The sequence below is a fragment of the Drosophila rhopaloa genome, unplaced genomic scaffold, assembly GCF_018152115.1.
Source record: "Drosophila rhopaloa isolate 14029-0021.01 unplaced genomic scaffold, ASM1815211v1 contig_115, whole genome shotgun sequence".
NCBI classification, from domain to species: domain Eukaryota; kingdom Metazoa; phylum Arthropoda; class Insecta; order Diptera; family Drosophilidae; genus Drosophila; species Drosophila rhopaloa.
The window spans coordinates 13,848,807-13,869,331 of record NW_025334990.1 but is presented as its reverse complement, the minus strand read 5'-3'; the positions used below and the strand labels follow the sequence as shown (position 1 = coordinate 13,869,331).

Sequence of the window (20,525 nt, the reverse complement as noted above, 5' to 3'; positions counted from 1 at the left end):
GACACACGGGGCACACAGCTGAGTGACGATAATTGAAATTTCATCACAGTAGTTTGTGGTTTTGTAGCACACTCACTCGCACACTCGCACACTGGCACAACCAGACCCACACTAATGCGCTTTTCATGGCCTTCTTTTAGGCTGCCAATCGAATTGTTATTTTCTAATTCGTATTTAGGAATCGCAACGGATTTTCGTTTGGTTTAAAACACTTTATTTCTTGGGTTTTTCATTTGTCGTAGCCTTGCAGCCTTGGTTTTGTAGGTGTAACATTTACTTGGTATTTGTTTATGATAAAAGTACATTTACGTTTTAGTTTATAGAATACAATAAATACTAATCAATAAATTAAACTCATTCAATAAATTAGCCATAATCATAATCATAATCATAATCATACTCATAATCATATCCGTAGTAATATACTGTATTGTATTAATAAAATCTACTATGTTCAGTTTTTTGTTTTTACTCGCTTTGGGTTGCTTACTTACAGAATTTTACTGTTTATCAAGTGTTGCTTTTTTAATGAGTTTACTTGCTTATGAAATCTTTAATAGTGTGCACATATTGTTAATAATATTAATGCATTTTATGTTTTCTGTTTGTGAAAGTGCTGATGGTAAAATGGAATTTTCGTACATTTATTAAGTCACAGGTTGGAAATTGAAGGATAAATTCGTTAAAAAGTATTTCTTTGAGTAATTTAAGTTGCAAAAACATTTTTCTTTTCTTTAATTTCTCTAAGAAATGTATTCCTTTTGATTCTTACCCTTCAACCCGTTCGTTAATGATTTTCTGCTTGAAACATTGAAATGTATAAACTCTAGTGAAAATGCACATTAATCTGTATCTATTTATGCGTTTTTGGATGTTAAGCATCATCTAGTTTCTTGTGTCTTTAAATGACGATGCTGACATTACTCGTTTTTTGGTTTTTGGATAACTCTATATTAGCTGCATAATTGTAAGTGTGTATATGGTTTTTAGTGGTTCACCCCCTTTTTAATTTGACTAGCACAAGTACTTCTTCTTGGGTTTCATCATGCGAATGCGTCATTTGGAGCCCAACCCGTTGGCCACCAAAGCACCTGGTGTGGCAGCGGCCACAGCGGCAGCCGAGGCGCCTCCGCCACCCCCTCCGCCTCCTCCACCGCCCCCTGGTCCAGAGGGTCCGCCGCCTCCTGCCCCTCCGCCGACTCCTGCTACTCCTGCCACAGGACCTCCCACCGGACCGCCGCCACTGGCAGCGCCCACCGCCTCACGGGCGCCCGCAGCAGCAGCCGCAGCCGCTGCCGCCGCCTGCAGATGAGCCGCGGAGTTGGGCGTGGGTGGCGACCTGGTGGCCATCGCACTGCGCAGAGTGCTGGCCGAGTGCAGGTGCTTGGCGCTCAGCTCACTGGCCCGGGAATTGCCGCACACCTGCAAGGAAATGGGGGAAAATTTAATTACAAATTTCATACATAACAGAAAATATCAAGGATAAATCTAACCCAATTCTTAGCTTTTAAAAGAGTTTAAAAATATTTAAATTGAAACTTTTAAGTTATATTAAAAACTTATAGATTATGATCTTAAATAAATTTTATGGTACAACAATTAAAAAAAATATATACAAGTATATGTTGAAAGTAACTATTTTAAAGTATTTTAGTCGATAGCTTCTTTCAAAAACTTATTTTGTTCTTTATGTATAGTTTGAAATTATATCCGGACTTTACATTTATAAAATGTTATATACAGTTATTTTGTTGATTTTTAAATAGACGTACTTTTTTATAACATTTAAATTTCAATTGACATATAAAGTATTTAACTAAAAAATCGATTTAAAGCAAGGAACATTTTTAATTTATATAGTGCTTTTTCTTAAGTACCTATCTATTTATTAAAAATAACTAATTTAATTTAGAAAACCCACCTGATGGTGACTATCCCAATCCCTGTACTGGCATGAAGCGCTGCAATAGCGGGCCATGTTGCAACCGGAGCAGGTTTCCGTGGCCTTGCGACCGCAATTCCAGCACTGCTGTTGCAGATTGCTGCCCTAAAAGTGGGGAAAAATAATTAAAAAATGTTAATCACATAATTGTTTTAGAAAAACTTACATTCTGAGAACTGGGCATTGAAGGCGACTTGTTGTCCAGATCCCGTTCTCCGCTGGAATGGCGACTCATCTCCATGAAGAACTTTTCCATGCGCAAGCGTTCCTGGGTCATAATCTCCGCTGCCCGCGTTTCGGCTGCCACCACTGCCCTCTGGATTTCGATGACAGCTTGGCGCTTAACCTGGATACCAAAATGCAGAACAAAATTAAATTTAATTAAATACAGGGGTTTTGTTTTTGTTATGAAACTCCTTAACAATCCTTTTAAATCTTGAAGTCTAACTAAGGACATTTATTTGAATAATCTTAAAGTAATCTTGTTAATTTTATAATGAAAATCTTTTCGTTCAACAATATTGGTTATATGCCCGCACATTTTACACGAAAGCTATAGGATATAGTTGTAACTTGGCACAAATAATTCCCAGAGCTTCAGCACAAACTTTGTGCATCTGACGAGCTAAACTTTCAATACCCATCACTTTTCGAATATTTTATTTTTTTTCATTAGAGACTTTTGCGGAAATTCAATTTTTGGCTGTGAATGCCAATCAATTGAAAATTTTATAATGAATTCAACGAGGTATGTCACTCCACCATTTGGCCATTATTTTTCAGGATGTCGATCAACAAACAATAATTTAAGTTGATTTTTTTCTAATTAAATAAAATTATATCCACAAAGTGGTTTTACCTTATGACCTTTTATTTACTTATTATTCAATTTTATTTTTGTTTTCTTTTTACAAATTCAGGTCGGTACCTATGGCAAGTTTAAGTTTTAAGGTAAATAATAACTAAGGTTGTAGTTTAATTTTCGATATCAACGAGTTTCAAAACTAAATATTTTAAAATTAATTTAGCAATAATTTGGTTTCTATGGCTATTTTTTATCGGTCTAATTCGGTAACGAAATCCTTAAAAGCCCCGTAAAGTATTGCAATTCGAACAGGTTCTTCGTCTAAATTAGAGCAACCCCTCACCTGTGTGACGGCATCCTCGGCGTTTCGCTTGAACTCGGCGACCTTCTCCTCCGTCTGGCGACGCAGTTCCGCCATGGCCGCCGGCGTGACCTCCTGACCACTGTTGGGATGCTGCGGCTCGATGCCCCGCTGCTGGAGGATCGTGATGGCCCGCTTCGTCTTGTCCACCATCGCGGAGATGCAGTTGAGCATGGTGTGAATGTTCTTCCACTCCTCCTCGCCCCCCGATCCCGGTGCTCCAGGGGCAGCTGCATTTGGATTGGCATTGGGGTTCGGGTTGGGGTTTCCAGCTCTTGGTGGCGGAGCAGCGTGCCTGGCCTGCGCCTCGCTCATCCTCAGATCCCGTTCGTCCCTTTGCATGAAGGCCGCTGCCGAGGGCAATCCCTCCGCGGATGAAACTCCATAGTCCCCGTAGGCCACCACCGAGTGGGCGGGATGCAGGGTCAACCGTTTGCTGGGCGGCGGTGGATAGCCAGCTCCCCCACTCGCCATGTACTCACTCCACTCCTGCAGGCCATTGTGCCCGCCGTGCTCCATCATGGAATCGGAGGAGAGGCGCTTGAAGACCCCACTGCCGCCATTGGAAGTGGGCGCCTCCAGCTGGATGAATATGTCCCCGAACTCGGCACTGGCCACTCCGTGCGGGGCAAACTCCATCACCGCCTGCTCGTTGTTGGTCACATACTGCAGGGCGGACTGGTTGGTGGCCCGGGCCAAGGCCAGCACCTCCCGCTGCACCAGCGCAATGCTGTTCTTCAGCAGCGGCACCACATAGGGACGCAGGGGCAGGTTGATGGCCTCCTGCAGGGCCAGCCGGAACTCCTCCACGGAAATGCTGCCGCAGCAGAGGGAGAGCACCAGGGCGCGCACCCGCTCGCTGACCTCCGGCTGTCCCAGTTCCTGGGAGAACTGTACCAGGGCGCCCAGGAACTTGCGCATCTTGGCCACCAGACGCGCCTGTTCCACATGGGCGGCGGCAGCGGCGGCGGCTGCGGCAGCGGCCAGGGAGGCGGCATGCTGCTGACCGCCCGGAGTGGGCGTGGGCGAGGTGCCCGAGGAGCCCACTCCTCCTCCGCCGCCGGACGATCCATTGACCACCGGCGAGACGCTGGCGTTGCGCTGCGGCCGCTGGTGCAACTGCAGCGGGGAGTGGGGCGAGCGGGGGGCCAGACTGCGCGAACTGTCCGGCGGAGAGTCCGGCGGAGTGCGGCATAGCCTGTCCCGCTCCCGCTCCCGCTCCCTCTCCCTGTCCCTTTCGCACCGACTGCTGGATGTGTGGCTGCTGTCCTTGCTGCTCGAGGAGGAGGAGGAGCTCTTGTCCCCGCCGCTGCTGCTGCAACTGTTGGCTGTTGAGGGGAAAAGAGGAAAGAGGAATTGTTAGTTGCATGTTTGGCCAGGAGCAAGGGAAACAAGTCCGAGTCCAAGTTCGAGACCAGGACAGGATGTGCAGCCCAGGCGCATTACAAATGCATTAGCAGAAACCGAGGGAGAGGGGGCGGGTGCGGGATCGGAACGGAACGGAAATATATATGCCACCTAACCACAACAAGCTACAGCACTTGTCCCACAGATCTGGCCGGGTAACTACATACACTACACACAGTACACTACATACTACATACTAGACACTACAGCACGACCAACTGCCGGCATTAACAAATTTGTTTGAACATGGGAAATAAATTAGCAAACATTTTTGGCCCTACCGAAGTGCGGTGCCGTGTGGTTTGGGCCCAGTCAGGCAAGCAAATCAAGCACCACATAACGCACTAATTGCAAGGCTTGGGTGGGTTTGCAACATGGGTGGTGGAAACTGGATGAGGATGTGGTTGTTGTTGGAGGGATTTGGGATGAGGGGTTGAAGGATGCTCCGTGGGTGGATGCAACACATTGCGGTACGTGCTGTCCCATCGCATCCATATCCATGATCCTCGTAGAGCGATGCTGTAGCTCAAAAATGAAAAGCTTAACGCAAATCCGCAGTGCGCAGCTGGACGGAGAAGCTGCTGGGAAACTCTTTGTCAGGCGACCAAATTTGGGAAACTGAGTTGGTATGAATAACTCGAAAGGGTTCTTTTTTCATTGCCATTGGCATTTTGAAACATAATCGTATGCTGTGGTCTTTGAAAGTGGCTGCAATACCAATTTCAATGGTGACTAATATGAGTTATATTTGTATTAATAAATTAATAACAACTGATGTTTACTATTTTAATGTTATTATTCGCTGGGTAGTAAATCACTGTTTAATATTTAAGGTTAACTCTAAAAGCTGGATATATTCCATAAACACCTACATTTCTATTTTTCTCATAATAGGAAAACTTTATACTGAAGAGTGTATAAAAATATCTGACTATTGCTTTTGAAAAGAAGATGCTTTTTTAAGAAGATGTTCTTTGACTTTCGAAAGAATCTTTAAAAATTCGAACCTTTGTTGTCTAACATCTTACTTAAAGTAATAAGGGTTCCAAGCAACAAGTCTTCAATAACCGTAGGACTTTGGTTAAAAGGAACTTCTAAAATGTTTCCATTTTCGTCTTTCAGAGTTTTTGCATCGTTAATGGAACAAAATGAAAGGGCTTAGGACACATTTGTCGCCTGCGACGACCAAACACACACAAACTTTGTTTGCACAAGCTAATGGAAATTGTTTATGGGTGTGGGTTGGTGGGTGGGAGGATGGGTGGTGGGGTGGTGGGGTGGTGGGGTTGCTGGCTGACAGACACTCTGGGTGGCGAATGTTGCTGATGACCATGATGATGAGGACGATGATGATGACGACAAGGACGATGGGAATGGCAGTCAGTTGATGTTGCCGCTGCTGCTGCTGTTGCTGCTGTTGCTGCTGTTGCTGCTGTTGCTGTTGCTGCTGCTACTGTTGCTGCTGTGCGGCTGCTGCTGCACAGTTTGCTTTTGTGATAATGATTGTGGATACAGCTGCAACTGGCTGTGTTTTCACAGCCATTCAGGCACGCCACCGCCATGCCAATCGAAGGGCCACACAACCACCCACTCCCACTCCGACTCCCACATCCACTCCCAACCAGAATGGGGGACACACGGATGGTCGGAGGCATCAGTCAACCGAGTCGGCGGCTCTTATCAAACGCCAAACATAGACAATGATGGATCACATGCCGCTCCCCAGTGCCACGGCCCCTTTTTGCAGGCTTAATTGGCCGGCATTGCCACATCCACATCCACATCCACAACCCTTTGCCCTTTTTCTCGGCTGCTGTACAATTGTAAAATATTGCACTTGACCGGGCTTAAAAGTTTTGGTTTGTTTTGGTTCGGTTTGGTTTCGTTTGGTTTGGTTTGGTTAGGTTTCGTTTGGTCCTGTTGTGGGAAAACCTCAACTGCTGACCCAAAGTTGCTGTCCAGGCAGCAGCTGCTACCAAGAAAACCCACGCAAAACCGAAAAACTATTTACGAAAATTTTGTGTTGACAATTCACATATTTTCTAAAACATAATGTTTGGGCGGAGGCAGGGAGGCGATTCAACTGCTGGGCCAACATTTGCCAGCATCATGAGCTGCTCCCTCCAGCGTTGGCATCGATTTAAGGTTACGTATACGCAGCGTGGTCCCTGCCTGCATCTGTTTCTGTGTGAGTGTGTGTGTGTGTCTCCTCTGAGTGCCAGTGTGTGTGTGTGTGTGTGTGTGTCTATGTGGGCAACAGAATTTGCACAGCTGCGTCCCATAGATTGCAGTCGAGCGCACAAAACGAAACGTTGGCAAGTTTAGTTTGTTGTTGCTATTGCTGCTGCTGCTGTCATTGCTGTTGCTGGCATAGTCATTTGGGAAAACAATCATTTTGGCAAATATTCATCATGCACTGCTTCTGATTATCATCGGAAAAGGGGGTGGGGCAATTTCACAGGGGGAAGCTGCGGGAGTGCCCGGAAAATGATAATTGCTGGTGAAAGGAAAGAAATTCAAGCGACTTAAATGCTGGGGCCACACACATCATTTGCCTGGGAACTGGCGCAGGTAGCAGATTTCCCAGCAATCAAAGCCGCAATGATCCCCTTTTCGCCACCCCTGCTCTCCTCTCCAGGCGCCCAAAAGCAGGCAACACAAAATACTCGTCTGCGTGCGGGCTTCTGATGCTGGGAACAATGCCAGCAGCGGTTTCTGTTTTTTCCTCTTTTTGTCTGTGGGGGGGGATGGTTTCGGGGGAAAACTAGCAAAATGCTTTTGGCCTTTTTCATTCGCAAATTCGTGAAGTTTCTGACTGTGGCCTGTGGTCTCGGCTCGGAAAAACCATTTAAAAAGTAGCGAATTTCCTATGCTCTGATGTGGAGTTCCAGTTGAAGCACCACAGCAGAGTTTGAGATGGGATCTAGGTCCGAATTCCTCTGGATATAAACATTTTAAAGAGGTGGTGGAATACGTCCAGCTGCTGGATTTCACACCATCAAGTACACAACGAAAAATATAGAAGAGATTTTGAACATTCTCTCAAAGTTCCATAATAAAGTAGACAAACTGCCATGACTATGATTTATACAATTTATTTTCGGTTCCATTATCTAAGCATAATATGTATTTACCTTTATATCAATTCATTTTGTATGCTTTCTGTCTAATATTTGAACATTAGGCACGCAGCTTTAATCTTTAACAGCTTAACTTTTTGTTACCATAATTCACAAACAAATTATTAATATTCCTAAAAACGGTGAAGGGTAAGTTTAGATAAAAAACTGCAGTAATCCACTTCAAAACTCTACATCTCTAATATAAAATCATAAAATCAAATGAAATCAATAATAAATAAATTAATTGTATTTAAATTGACATGCTGCCTACATTTTTCTATCTATTTAAAAAGCTAATTATAAACAATAATTAATGTGTTTGAAAATATGATTCATATTGGATTCCATTGGCAAAACACAGATGACTCTCTCGTGAGTGGCAATTAAGCATTTGGGGTCTTAAAAGTGAATATTTTTTAATATATATTTCGAATTTGAACTCTCTGTGATATATTCAATATTTTTCAAATCATAATTTCCGATCTCCCCCGATTTCTCGCAGTGCATGCACCTTGAAGTATGCTCCACTCACCTTTAAGCCGGCGACTAATTGCTGCCGCTGTGGCCGCCGCCGCTGTTGTGTTGTTGTTGACTGCCGCGGCTGCCGCCGACGCTGATCCCGCCGCCGACGATGACGCGGACGGCACCTGCCCCTGGACAGCTGCTGCGGTGGCCGCCGCCAAGGCTGCCCCCGCTGCCACCGCCGCCGCAGCCGCTGCCGCCGCGTCGTAGGCGTCCTTGTCGGTAATCTCCTCCTTAATTATCGCCTTGCCATCGAGCGCCATCTGGAAATAGTCGGGAAACGGGCAAAGACAATCGGTTAGTGGTTGTTAAGCAGGGGGGAAATGGGGGAAATAGGGAAATGGAAAAATGAAAATGGGGGAGGGCCAACCATGCCCGGCTAATTTCCCCGGCAGACTGCACAGGTTCCCAGCGTTTCCCAGCGATAGACGAAAACATCAAGTGACAAAGTTCTCACATTATGTTTTCAACTTATTTGATTTCAATTTGATTAAATGGCTGTCTGACATGCAAATTGGGCGCACCCGCACTGAAATTCACCAGTCAAAGGCGAAGACCTTGGGCCTTTGTTCGCTTCGAGAGGAAAGAACAGCTGCCGCTTTAATTTGGCCAAATTGCTTTCATTTTTAAGAGCTTAAAGTGCATAAATTTTAAATATGCACTTTGCCTTCAATAATAAACCAGCTGCATTCATTTAGTTTTATGTGAAATTGTTAAAAGCCCTTAAAATGAGGTAGTTTTGCTGCTCATAATTGGCATTAAAGATTTTATCTAAGCATGGACATTTTTTTATGTTCTTCTGAGTTCATTGATCTTATATTTTAAAGGTGGCTTAAACTGAATGCAATTTTCTCAGCACATTTACCTTATCAAAATACAGCTAATAGATTCTATATTACATATAAGATTTAAATGACCTTTGTAAATTGTCTCTTGTTCATCAATTAACATACATTCTTTTAAATTTCTAAATATTCTTGAGATATTTCTCTTCCCCCCAAAAATAGCAGAGGCTAAAAACAATTCTCAGCCAAAGAATACCGACAGCTGCCAACAGTCCACACGCCGTAGCCACCTGTTCCGTAATTGAGTGGAAGAACTTTTAATTCGAGAGGCCCAACTAAATGAATTTCCATTGGGAAATCTCGAAAAGGGAGGGGGGGAAAAGTCGAGACGAGACCAAGAGATCGCTAATTGACTCGGCAACTGCACTTCCTGTTTACCAATCATTGCGACCCATTTCCCCCGGCTCCCTGGAGTTCCGGTAACCCACTTGCCAACCACCACCCACTCACCACCACCCATCTTTCCACACCCCACATCTGAAACTTGTTCATGTCCAGCTCGCATGAGGGGAAACATTTCTGTGTTGATTTTTATCACTAAAATATGTAAATACCTTTGCGGACTGTGGGAGTTTGTGCAGCTTGCCATGCCTCTGCGTAAACAAGAGGGGGAGGGGGGGCGGAGGAAACAAGTAAAACACGAAGGAAAAGCGGAAAAATAGGGGAGGAGTGTGGGGGTTAGTCCCTGTAAACCTGTTCATTTTCATTCATGTTTTCGATCTATCTCTGCTGGCCGTTTTTATTTTGCGCCGAGGTGCAAGAAATGTTTAGAGCAATTGTTTAAAGTCAATCGTCGCGCCTGGCAATATTTACAATCGAGTGGGGGCATCGAAACCCCTCCTGCCCCCCTTCTAAACCAGGAAGGGGGGAGGGAAAGGGGGGAAGAGCAGCTGTTTGGCATCAGAGCGAAATTACACACAGAAATGCCGCAAATGAAATTCTATTAAAAACAAACACTTGACACGCCGGCAGCTGCCGTTTTTGCCAAAGTGCGGGGGTTGCGGGTTGCGGGGTGCGGGGTGCGACTACTAATGACTATGACCCAGCCCCTTTTTTCATGTTTGCCCTCTTGTTTTTTATGCCAGACAATTCGATCTTGTGCTATCCCCCAGTTGGCGGAACACTTGACAAGTGTTTGGCGGCGAGGTCTTTCCAGAGTTGGCAAAAAAAACAGAGAAAAAAAGAGACACACAACATGCGTGAGTGGGTGGCGGGGGCAAACAACAACAAGTGTTTGTGAAAGGCGGCAGGTGAGCTTAATTGGGAAGTGGGTGGCAAGGTGGGAGGGAAGGTGGGAAGGTGGATGGGGGGTGGTGGCTCTGACTCACTTAATAGCCAGCAGCTGCCGCCTTTGGCCCTGGCTATGACGAATGAATCAAATGTCAGGAGCAGTCGTGTCGTTGTCGCTCAAGCAGCTGTCGCCTGTCGTCGCCAGAAGGCGCCCCCCAAATGCCCTGCCCCTCATCCGCCTCCCACTCCCCCTCTCCCGATCCCAATCCCCAATTTTCCATCCTGTGTAAGGCAAGCACTTCAAAGAGCCGGGAGCCTCACAAGCTTCCATCGCAGCAAAATGGAAAATGTCGCCCGCAGAAGTTTTTCCCACAAAACTTGGGCCAGCTGAAGCTGGAGCTGAAGCGGCAGGATCCGCAGGGGGAAGGGTGAGGGGGAAAGAGGAAGGGGAAGGGGAAGAGGCTGTGAGGCTGCGACGGCTGCCGGCGAAATTGCCAAGAGGAAAAGTAATTATTTAAACGGAGGCAGCACAGTGGGATAGAAGCCTCAATTACTGATTTACTCGAAGAACTCATCAATGGTGCGGTTTAAAACATTTGATCAGTATTTTTATTTAATTCGTCTAAATAATTAAGCAAGTTCAGACTATTAACACTAGTATCTAAAGCCTAAAGAGAAAGTAACAAATTTTAATTTGAATATATTCTTATTACTTAAATATAGTTTTCCAAAATGAAATTTTATTATGCGCCATTATTGAATGGCCTTTAGGTTTCCTATGATTATTGTTATTTGCTATATTAGGAAGCCCAAATAAATGTTGTGATAAACTTTTTGTTTGTATTAAAAAGGTTTCAATCTATACTTAAAAGAAGTTACGTAAACATCCTAATCAAAACAGAAAAAATAAGTACATGGGAAAACTATTTGTTGGCATTTAAATATATACTTCAAATTGTGTCTAACATTTCTAAATCATTAACAGAATTTAACAATGATTTTACTAATATTCACAATGGTCAAAAACAAAAAGTCATTCAAATGTTGGGCTTCTAACATTTGATAAGAAATTTTATTCCCAAAATCGAATCTGCTCAGCTCACACTCCAATAGCAACTATTAGCAGCCCATGCTCGGTGATTTGACAAATGAATGGCAACGGCAAAATACATTTTCACTGCATAATTTTCAATTAGGCTGGCAGAAATCATAAAAAAGAAAGGACCAATTTTAAACGACATTCATTTAATTTCTTTTGGGGGCGGAGGCGGGTGCTCTGGCAGGGGCGTGGCCCAAAGAGCCATGTGCTGGACACCAAAGCATTTTATACTTTTATCCCTTTTGCTAACAAAAACACACCCACACACACACAGAGAGAGACACACAAATGGTGCAGGATAAAAAGGACGAGAAGTGGTTAACGAAAAGGCGCGCCAACTGAAATAACAACAACAAAGGATGTGGAAAATGGGGTGTGAAAGGGGGGTGGGTTGAAGGCCGGCCGAGAACGAGGTGGGTGGATGAGTAGTGGAGGTTGGAAAATCACAGCACAGCTGCATGTGCTTTCCCCGTAAGCTGCCCATTTTCCTACCACTTACCCCGCCCCCCCGTACCCCTTACCCCTTCCTCATCACATATGGCCGTGTGTGCGAATGACAACCAACTGGACCTCGGACCTCGAACCTCGAACCTGGGACTCACAGGACTCGCAGGACTCGCAGGACTCAGTGGACTCCGGGGCACTTTGTATTGCGGACGCCGCATTGTGCGTCATTATGCGCAAGTGGCGCCCGTTTTCCCGCTGCTGGGAGGGATTACTGGCGACGACACCTGTGCAACAGCAACATCGTTTCACAGTTAAAAACTTTTTTGCAACTTGCTGCGTCAGCTGCTTCATTACACATGAACCTACAAATGTATGCTGGCGCTGGCGAAAAGATGGGTTGTGTGAAGAGTTCTCGTGAAATTAAAGGCAGTGTGAAGAGTTCCCGGGGTCTGGTTAATTAGCATTGAAACCGCCAAAGGGGCTGAAAGGGGACCGTCTGGCATTCAGGGGTTAATTACACACTGAGCGACTACAATTATAGCCATTCGAAACATTATGGTTTTTAAATGAGATGTGAGAAATGTGCCAAAGTGATTACTAAGCATTTGCCAGGGGCATAAAAATCGATTTGTTGGATTTTCCAGTGAAAAAGAAATATCATTGCAATTAAAATGTAACTAGTATTTATTTGGATTTCAAAATTCTTTAAGCTTTTAATTTTCAGGAGTTAACTTTTAATAGTTCTAAGTGCAACACAATTTTTATTTTGTACTGTGATTTTTGATTAGTTTGAAGTAATAAAAGGTTGAATTTTGAGTCGTTATTATTATTGTTCTAAAGCATTTATTTTTTGGTCTGTTGATCATAAAATGTTACATACATATATTTTATTGATAAAAAATGTATTAAATAATGTAGACATTTTGTTTCTTTTTTCGTAGATTTTAAATTAAGGAAACCAAAAACCATTATAAATAATGTTCCCTAGTGTGTTGGATAAAAACATTTGACTTAATTCCTTTAAGATTCCCTTTTTATAGATTGGCTAATGAAATTGCAATCTTAATCCCCTTCTGATTCAGCCACTACAAAAAAAAATCAATTTAAAACCCTTACCCTTTAATTCACGCTCATTAAACTGCAATAAAATACATAATTGGCTGAGTCAGTGGCCGAACTTCAGCGGCAACCCTCGTCAACTATTTGCTAAGCGCCTCTCAGTCTGCCAGAGTGTCTGTTTCTGTATGTCTGTGTGTCTGTTGGCAACGTGCCGCAGCATTGGCGTCATTTTAAATTACACATCAGACACACACACACACACACACACACTCGCCGAACAGACAACGAGCAACAGGAAGCGGGGCAACAGCAACATCAACATTTTTGCACTACTTGGCCGCACGTGCGAGTATTCCTGCCCAACCACGCCCCCTGCCACCGATGCCCGCCCCTTTATTCACCCTTCATTTGCAGCCTGTGTGGGGCATAATAAGATAATGGCTTGTCACAGGGCAGCAACATCAGCAACTACGGGGAAAAACAGTTGAACAAGTGTCGCGCTTAATCGGCTTTATGGTCTGTTTTATTTCCGATACGAACTGCTTTATGCAGAGGGTTTCTGGGGCAGTCGAAAAAGGGGAATGTGGAATGGGGAATGGGAAATGGAGAACGGAGAACATTTGGCTGCCACATGTTGCCCACAAAACGTATTTAGGCATCCCAATTATGCCAGCAACAGCAGCTGATGGCCGCCAGCTGCCGATGTTGCTGCTGCTGCCGCTGATGTTGCTGTTGCTGCCGGGATGCAATTTTCCAACGTGTGTTGCAATTGAAGATTTCCCAGCTGCCACGGCTGGCGGCGCTTGTTCTCCTCTGATTGGAAAATCGTTCTGCCAGCCTTGCAGCACGTGACGCCATTCAAGTTTTTGCCAACTTGTCTGCCAGCAGCAACAGCAACGGCAGCAACAGCAACAACAGCAACAGCAACACTAGCAACTGGCAACACATGTTGGCACGTGTCGACGTTGATGTCTTTTGGGCAAAAAGCCTGCTCTAGACAGCAACAGCCACCGCTGCCGTTTTCAATTAAAAATTGCGAATGACAGCAGGTGTTCTTGATGGCCCGAGCGATGCACCTGTGCGGTCTAATAGGATCGTCTCTTTTCCCTGGCCATTAGCAGGTTATATCATGGCTGGGCTCTACACTCTGAGCTGCCGGGCAAGTGCCCAAATCGATGAATGTTGCTCTCGTTCGAACGAGCAACACATGCCCCTGCAGCAGCAGCAATTCCTCCTCCTCCTTCTCCTCTATTCTATTTTTTTGGCACAAATCTGTTGCAGACACTCGAGGCGGCAGCTCAAACAACTGTGTCCTGACAACTTACAAGGAGGGAGTGCTGCTGCTGCTCTTGCTGCCACTTGGCGGACTGTGTTGCTGTTGCTGCTGCTTTTCCTGCGGCATCATCTGCGTTTCATCTGGCGCAAGAAATATTGCGCCAGCTGTGCCAGCTGCTTCGTTTGTCGTTTTTATCCAACGCCCCTTTCCTTCTTGTTTAAGAGCGCAGGAGACTGTGTGTGCGGGACAAGGTCAGCCAAGTTTGAGGCTGGAGATTTAGGGCTGAGCAGCTATATATTGTACCGCCTGGCAAATCCAATTCAAATGCCGGCTGGGGCGGGGAGGGGGGTGAGGGGTGAGGGGCGGACCTCGGACATTTTGGTAGCTTGCCAGCGAATGGCGTCTGCGATTCTGCGATTGTACTGGACATGCGGCACTCGTGGACACAGTTTTTTGTCCCGTCCCGGCAAAATGTTTAAAACATAAGAGGACTTTGGGGCAAGGAGTGCAGCTGCCACTACGGATGGGTGCTGTTTTGTGGGTGGACTAAGGTTAATGGTTAAGACATTGAAATATATTGCGACACGGAAAAGTGTTTGCAGTTAGGTTAGGGTTATTTGGGGGAAGGGAAGGTGCCATGGAAGTTCACCAGATTTAATAACAATAACAATTGTGAAGCACAAGGAAATCTTTAATTATTAATACAACATAAGTACATAAGGAACCTTTTTAAATTGTATTACAGTATTTGTTACAAATTATCTTTTACAAATGATGCTTTTCAATTTAAAGTAAAGCGAAAACCTGGCACATGTTTATTTATTATAATATAAGCAAAATAACTCCAAATATAAGATTTAAAACAAATTAATAAATTCATAACTGTGAAACTGAAGGTCTTAATAAGTTTTAACTCTATTTCTCCGTTAGCACTTATAGTAATCTAAATATTAAAAAATTTATATATTATAACAAAAATATATCGAGCTTACCTAAATAAATGCCAAATTTAAATAACAGTGCCTCAATAGCTGATTTTTAACATGTGACATCCCAAAATATAACGAGTTGAGGAAACCGAAAGGTCAATGGATTAAAATAGTTTACAGCTTGGAATGAGAACTAAGAATTTACCAAAATAGGGGTATATGTTTGGGGGGAAAGTATATACCCGAATCAAAACTTATTCAATAAAGTTTCCCCTACTAAATAAATATATTCCTGCCACTGGCTACACCGCTTTATTATTTTCTCTATTGTTTCTGCGCAAAAAAAAATCGCTTGTGTGAGCTGGCTTTTCCTATGACATTTTTGCTTGCCCCCAAAACATTCTGTGCTTCGCTGTGGCCCACGTCTTTTTAATAAGCTGCCACTTGCAGCGCCAACAATTTCGCTGGCTGGAAGTGGAAAAGCCACAATAGCGGAGCGGAAAAACGAGGAAAAAGAGGAAGAGGCAGCCAGGCGAGCAGAAGAACTAGGAGTAGGAAAGCTGGGAAAACAGGACGAGAGCGACACCGAATTTTGTTTTTGACTTTTTCGATTAAGCGTATGCAGCCAGGCCCCGTTTTTCCATTGGAGCCGTTAGTTGCTGTTCTGTGTGTGACATTTTCGCGATTTTTTGGCTTTTCTTTTTCTCTTTCTGGTTTTTTTTTTCATTCTCTTTTTGGCCCCCACAATACCATCCATTTCGTTCGTTCGGTTTGCAATGTTTGCGTTTGAGCTTTGAGCAGGGTTTTCAGCTCGGTTCTGTTCTGTTTTCATTCCCTGTCAGTCTAATAAGCAAATTGACTTATTTCCGGTCGCCATGTTGTCTGTTGGCTCAGCTGTGCCAGGCCGCAAACAAAATGGCGTCTCATTAGTCAATGTCGTCTAGGCGGCATCTTAATTGCAAAAGGTGTGAAAATCCAAAGTTTTTTCTGTTTGTTTTGGGTTTTCCCTCGCCCGAAGTTTGCACGACTAATGATTGATTGAGCCCTTGATGGATTGCCGCTGGCTCGGGCATGGCGGTATTTGGCTAACAGGGATAAAACGCGGCACATGTGGCCAGAAGGGGACTAATTTGATGCCAACAGCTGCACTTGTCATGTGCATTTTCACCTGCTTCTCTGTGTGTGTGTTTTGTTTGCCCACCGACTATTACGCTAATAACTTTGCCCTTTTTTCGCCGCTGTCCATTTTAAATTCAATCACCATATGCAATTGGCCGCCGAGTGGAGTCTCCTGCCCCCAAAGGCATTGCATTATTTAATAGAACTTTGTTGAATGCCTGATTGCCCGCTGATTACCGATTAGACAAGAACCGGCCAGCTGAGTTGCCCAGCGGCCAAAACAGAATTAAATTGCTGACACTAATTGGATTGCAGGCCCGACTAAAATATCGGATCTATTTGCTAGACTCAATTAAGCTGTCTAGTTTGGTTGCAGGCGTTCCAAATGTTGGCGATTAGGTGGCTTAAATACATTAAAGTATAACCTTTTATGAGGGATTAGGTGGAAAAAGACTTATGTCAAAATATTAAATACATTGTTTAAATAAAACTGTAAAAGAAATTAAAAAGTTTGAAGTGTCCAATTCTATAATCAAAATGTTACGATCTAAATAAAAGAAGAAACTCGTTTAAATCAATAACAAAACCAATGTTGTTAAACAAATAAAACAGCTAAATTATATTTTGTATAATAAGTATTTAACAAGACTTTCTTTTCTAGTTATTAATATTTATTCTACATTTTTTGCTGCCAAAATAATAACCATTTTGAATCACCAAAGTTAAAGGCCTATCGTTACATATTTTTCAAGATAGTAAATGCAGCTTTTATGGTTAATATCTCCCCTTTGCCTTTTAAATAGCCACCCATAAAGATTATTGAATTATCCCCTGCGTTTAGGCCTTAATGTCACAGTGATCATGGGTATCAATTAGTCCAACCCTAAATTAGGGCACACTCTCCTGCGACGTTTTCGCCTTTTTTGCGGTGGCACTGTATTGTTTAATGAGCAGCGGAAAAAAAATGGAAAAACACAAAACAGACCGCGCCTGAGCCTACAAGCTGTTAAAATGTTTATGCAGGTGTCATGCCAATGACAGCGGCGCTGAGAAAAGGAGACGGACGGCGGCGAGATGGTCGAGATGGAATAGCAACCGCAGTGCCAATAACAATAACAATAACAACGGCCAGGCAAAAAGGCCAAAAAGACAATAAGGCCAAAAGGCAGCTGGCCTCACACTTGTTCGCATCCCGCTCTCTCCATCCCGCTCTTTCCATCCCGGGTTTCGTTCTTTCCACATTTGATCATCAATTGCAACAGCTGCCAAGCCAAGGCCAGATCGGCCAGGTGATTTCCAGGCTGAGTCACAAGTCGCCATCCAGAGATCCCCAGAACCCAGCGATCCCTAGCCGATAATTGTGGTATTGGCAGCTAAAGCACACATAATTCGGATCGCCAATAAGCTCCTTAATATGGGGAGTAATTTGACTAATGATCAAGATGCAAAGGCAGTGATCTGTGGCTGATAATTGTGGGTTTATTGACTACTAAGGTGTAATGACTCTAATAGTCGTCAATAAGTCTTTTAATCTCAGGTAAAATTGCTTATAGTTTTTACCTTTTCAACTTTAATAATAGACAAATTCATAATCAATTTGTTTAAGTCTCAGGTAATATAATTTATTTTTATTTTAATTTTATCTTGTCCCATTTTTATCTCAGAAAATTTTAGCTAAGCTCATTTAGCTTTGATCTTTGTGATTATATTTAATATTTTTGTCATTCCTATTTGCATATGGATTATATTACTTAAATTCAGAGCACTTAATATCCTATAAAAACGCATCATGTCATTATTTTCTGAATCATTATCGATCAATCATTTTATGTCAGGTCAAGAATTATTATTGTAACTATATAGGAAACCTCTGTTTCTGTTAACCGAATATTACATACATTTTATATTATATCAATATTAAAATGTTATTATTTTGGTAACATTTAATATTTTTGATTTAATGTGATGTATATAAATACATTTAAATATATTATAATTCAAAGTCTATAACTGGTAAACTGACTTTAGCACTCAAAGGACTGATTAAGCTGATAGGGCAATCAATTAGCCCTGCCGGCACTCAAAAGTTTACCATCGGCCATAAAGTTTTGGGCTGGAAAAAGGCCCATCTGGCCTGGTCTGTTTTGGCCGAGGGTTTTCCTGATTTCCCAATTCCGTTGGAGGCTGTTGGCGAGGCAAAGTTCGGTGGTGCTGCGACCACTGCTGATATACGACGATGGCAGATGGAATCGACAGACGGTGGAAATAGCAGCAAAACACCAGAGGCAGCGACACATGGCAGCCAGCTGCAATTATTTGCAGTTGGAAGTTCTGTTTCTGTTGGGAACGCGGGCGCACAAGGCCATCAGAAACAGACGGCGGCCAAAGTCATGGACCAAAAACCCACTGGATGTTGCTTCCGGGGGAGGGGAAGGGGAGTTCCGGGTGAAATAAAAGCGGCAAAAAGAAGGCAAATAATTTATAATTTCGCACGTGAAACTGACAAAGCAAACGAGATTTTCCACAACCATTTCCCACCGCCTGTGTGTCTGTATATTCCGTCTTAAACTATTATTCGAGCACTTGACAAACGAATTTGTATCTGCAATTGTGCCCGGCGAATTTGTTTGAGTTTGAGCATATAAAAAACAGATGCTACCAGCCATCGCAGACATCTCTACGATATATGTGTATATAAGGCCAAAGACACTTTGAGTGGCACCAGACAGCTGGCCACAATCAACATGTGTTGGCCATGGCCCATGTCGAGATACAATTTGCATGGACTCACCATTTTGGCAGATCTCTGTGGTATTTAGATTCTGATGATACGTAGATGGAGTTTGTTTTTGCTTCAAAATTTCCGACTGTTTTATTTGCTATTGAATATATATTTCGTTGATTTAACACATCGCGAGTGCATTATTCACCATCGAATCATTGTAAAGCAGGCGGCAGCGCGAAACGCGAACCGGCATCTCGGAGCAATGCCAAGCGACTGAATCTGAATCTCAATCTAAAACTGAATGGATGCGAAAGTATCTTTCGGTTCGTTCGCGTATTTTGAATGGCGCGCTGGATGCGTTGCACGAGAACACGCGGAAGTTGAGTCCGAATGCGAATGCGATTCAAACTGAGGGACGTCCGACCAGTCGAAAGTTCGTTTTGTTTGTGAGAGCAGTGTTGTAGTAGCGCCCAGGTAGCACATGTTCGACCGCTCCGCTCGGCATTCCGTTCGTCAGTCGAAGGTCGGCAATCCGACGGCTTCGACTCGAGGCGCCTGCGCCGTTGCAGATGGAACAGCTGTTCCGACCAGACCGCTCCCCTGTCCGCTCGAGGGCAACAACGACAACAACTGCCAGACCCGCTGGGCTATTAACATCAGCTGCTGCCGACCCTCCTCCTCCTTTCCCTTCCTTTCCTTTTCTTTCCTTCAAACGGCAGCTGAAAAATTCCTTTTCGGCAGCAGCTTGTTTCTTTCTCGTCTCTGTTTCTCTTTGGCCGTGTTGCTGTTTCACATTTATTTCACTGCCTTGGCATTCCAGTTGGCATTGCGTTCCCAACTGTGAGCCGATATTTAAATAAATTGCCAACCAATTGTGCACACACACTCACAGTCACACTTAGTGTGCTGCCTCGGGGGAATCCCCCTTCTGCAAAAAGGACCTTATGCGCGTGTTCACACCATGTCAAATGCTCAAGTCCACCCCACAGACTGTTTTTTTGGTCCACCCCCGCCCCGTTTTTGGTCCACCCCCGGGGAGGACTCAAGCTCAGGCCATCGAAATGAGCTAGCAAATTAGAAGCGATTTAGTTCGGTTCGATTCCATGCGGGATCTCCAATTGGAAATGGCCGGATAACTAGGGGTTTAAGAGATCAGTCTCGAGAGCAATTAAACTTGTGGAGTAACAGAACACATTTGTCTGCTATCTTCTGCGTTTTCCCAGGGATTATACCAAATTATAGGGGTCCTACACATGTAAAAGATAATCAGCTGCGTAGAAGATGTCGTTTTGTAAGACATATTTGTATTGAAGGGAAATAATATAATAATGACATACTGATAACAGTTTTTTGAATTTTTCGGTAGCTATTTAAGTACTAAACATGGGTCCTTGAAATATCAATTATTATTAGCATTTAAACTTGTATTGACATCATAATAATGACAAACATAACTTTGTTTAAATTTTCAAATTAAATTCAGAAAAACGAAATAAAACAAAACTTGATTAAAATCTCATTTAATAAATTGATGGGCCACAAATAACATAAGATAATCCTGGCTCACTTCATAAGTTGTATATATATACCTCATCTTTAAGACAATTTTATCAAGAAATCCTTGTATACCTTAACCC

At 43.6% G+C, this 20,525-nt stretch overlaps 1 protein-coding gene across 1 annotated transcript; it reads right to left on the bottom strand.

The window, feature by feature from the left end:
* Window positions 1-191: 191 nt before the first annotated feature.
* On the bottom strand, window positions 192-19,384 carry LOC108041374 (protein CBFA2T3). Its single transcript, XM_017119289.1, has 6 exons — window positions 18,955-19,384; window positions 8,166-8,422; window positions 3,091-4,423; window positions 2,109-2,288; window positions 1,922-2,047; window positions 192-1,422 (listed from the first exon to the last, which is right to left on the bottom strand). The coding sequence occupies exons 1-6, from the start codon at window positions 18,955-18,957 to the stop codon at window positions 1,057-1,059; spliced, it is 2,265 nt and encodes a 754-aa protein (XP_016974778.1). The 5' UTR covers window positions 18,958-19,384; the 3' UTR covers window positions 192-1,056.
* Between the last annotated feature and the right edge of the window lie 1,141 nt (window positions 19,385-20,525).

Bases quoted from the DNA above. Each gene is read 5' to 3' on its own strand.
- LOC108041374 (XM_017119289.1), bottom strand. The intron at 2,289-3,090 runs GTGAGGGGTTGC...TTTGGTATCCAG, and splicing joins CCGAGGATGCCGTCACACAG to GTTAAGCGCCAAGCTGTCAT. The intron at 2,048-2,108 runs GTAAGTTTTTCT...CCCCACTTTTAG, and splicing joins CAATGCCCAGTTCTCAGAAT to GGCAGCAATCTGCAACAGCA.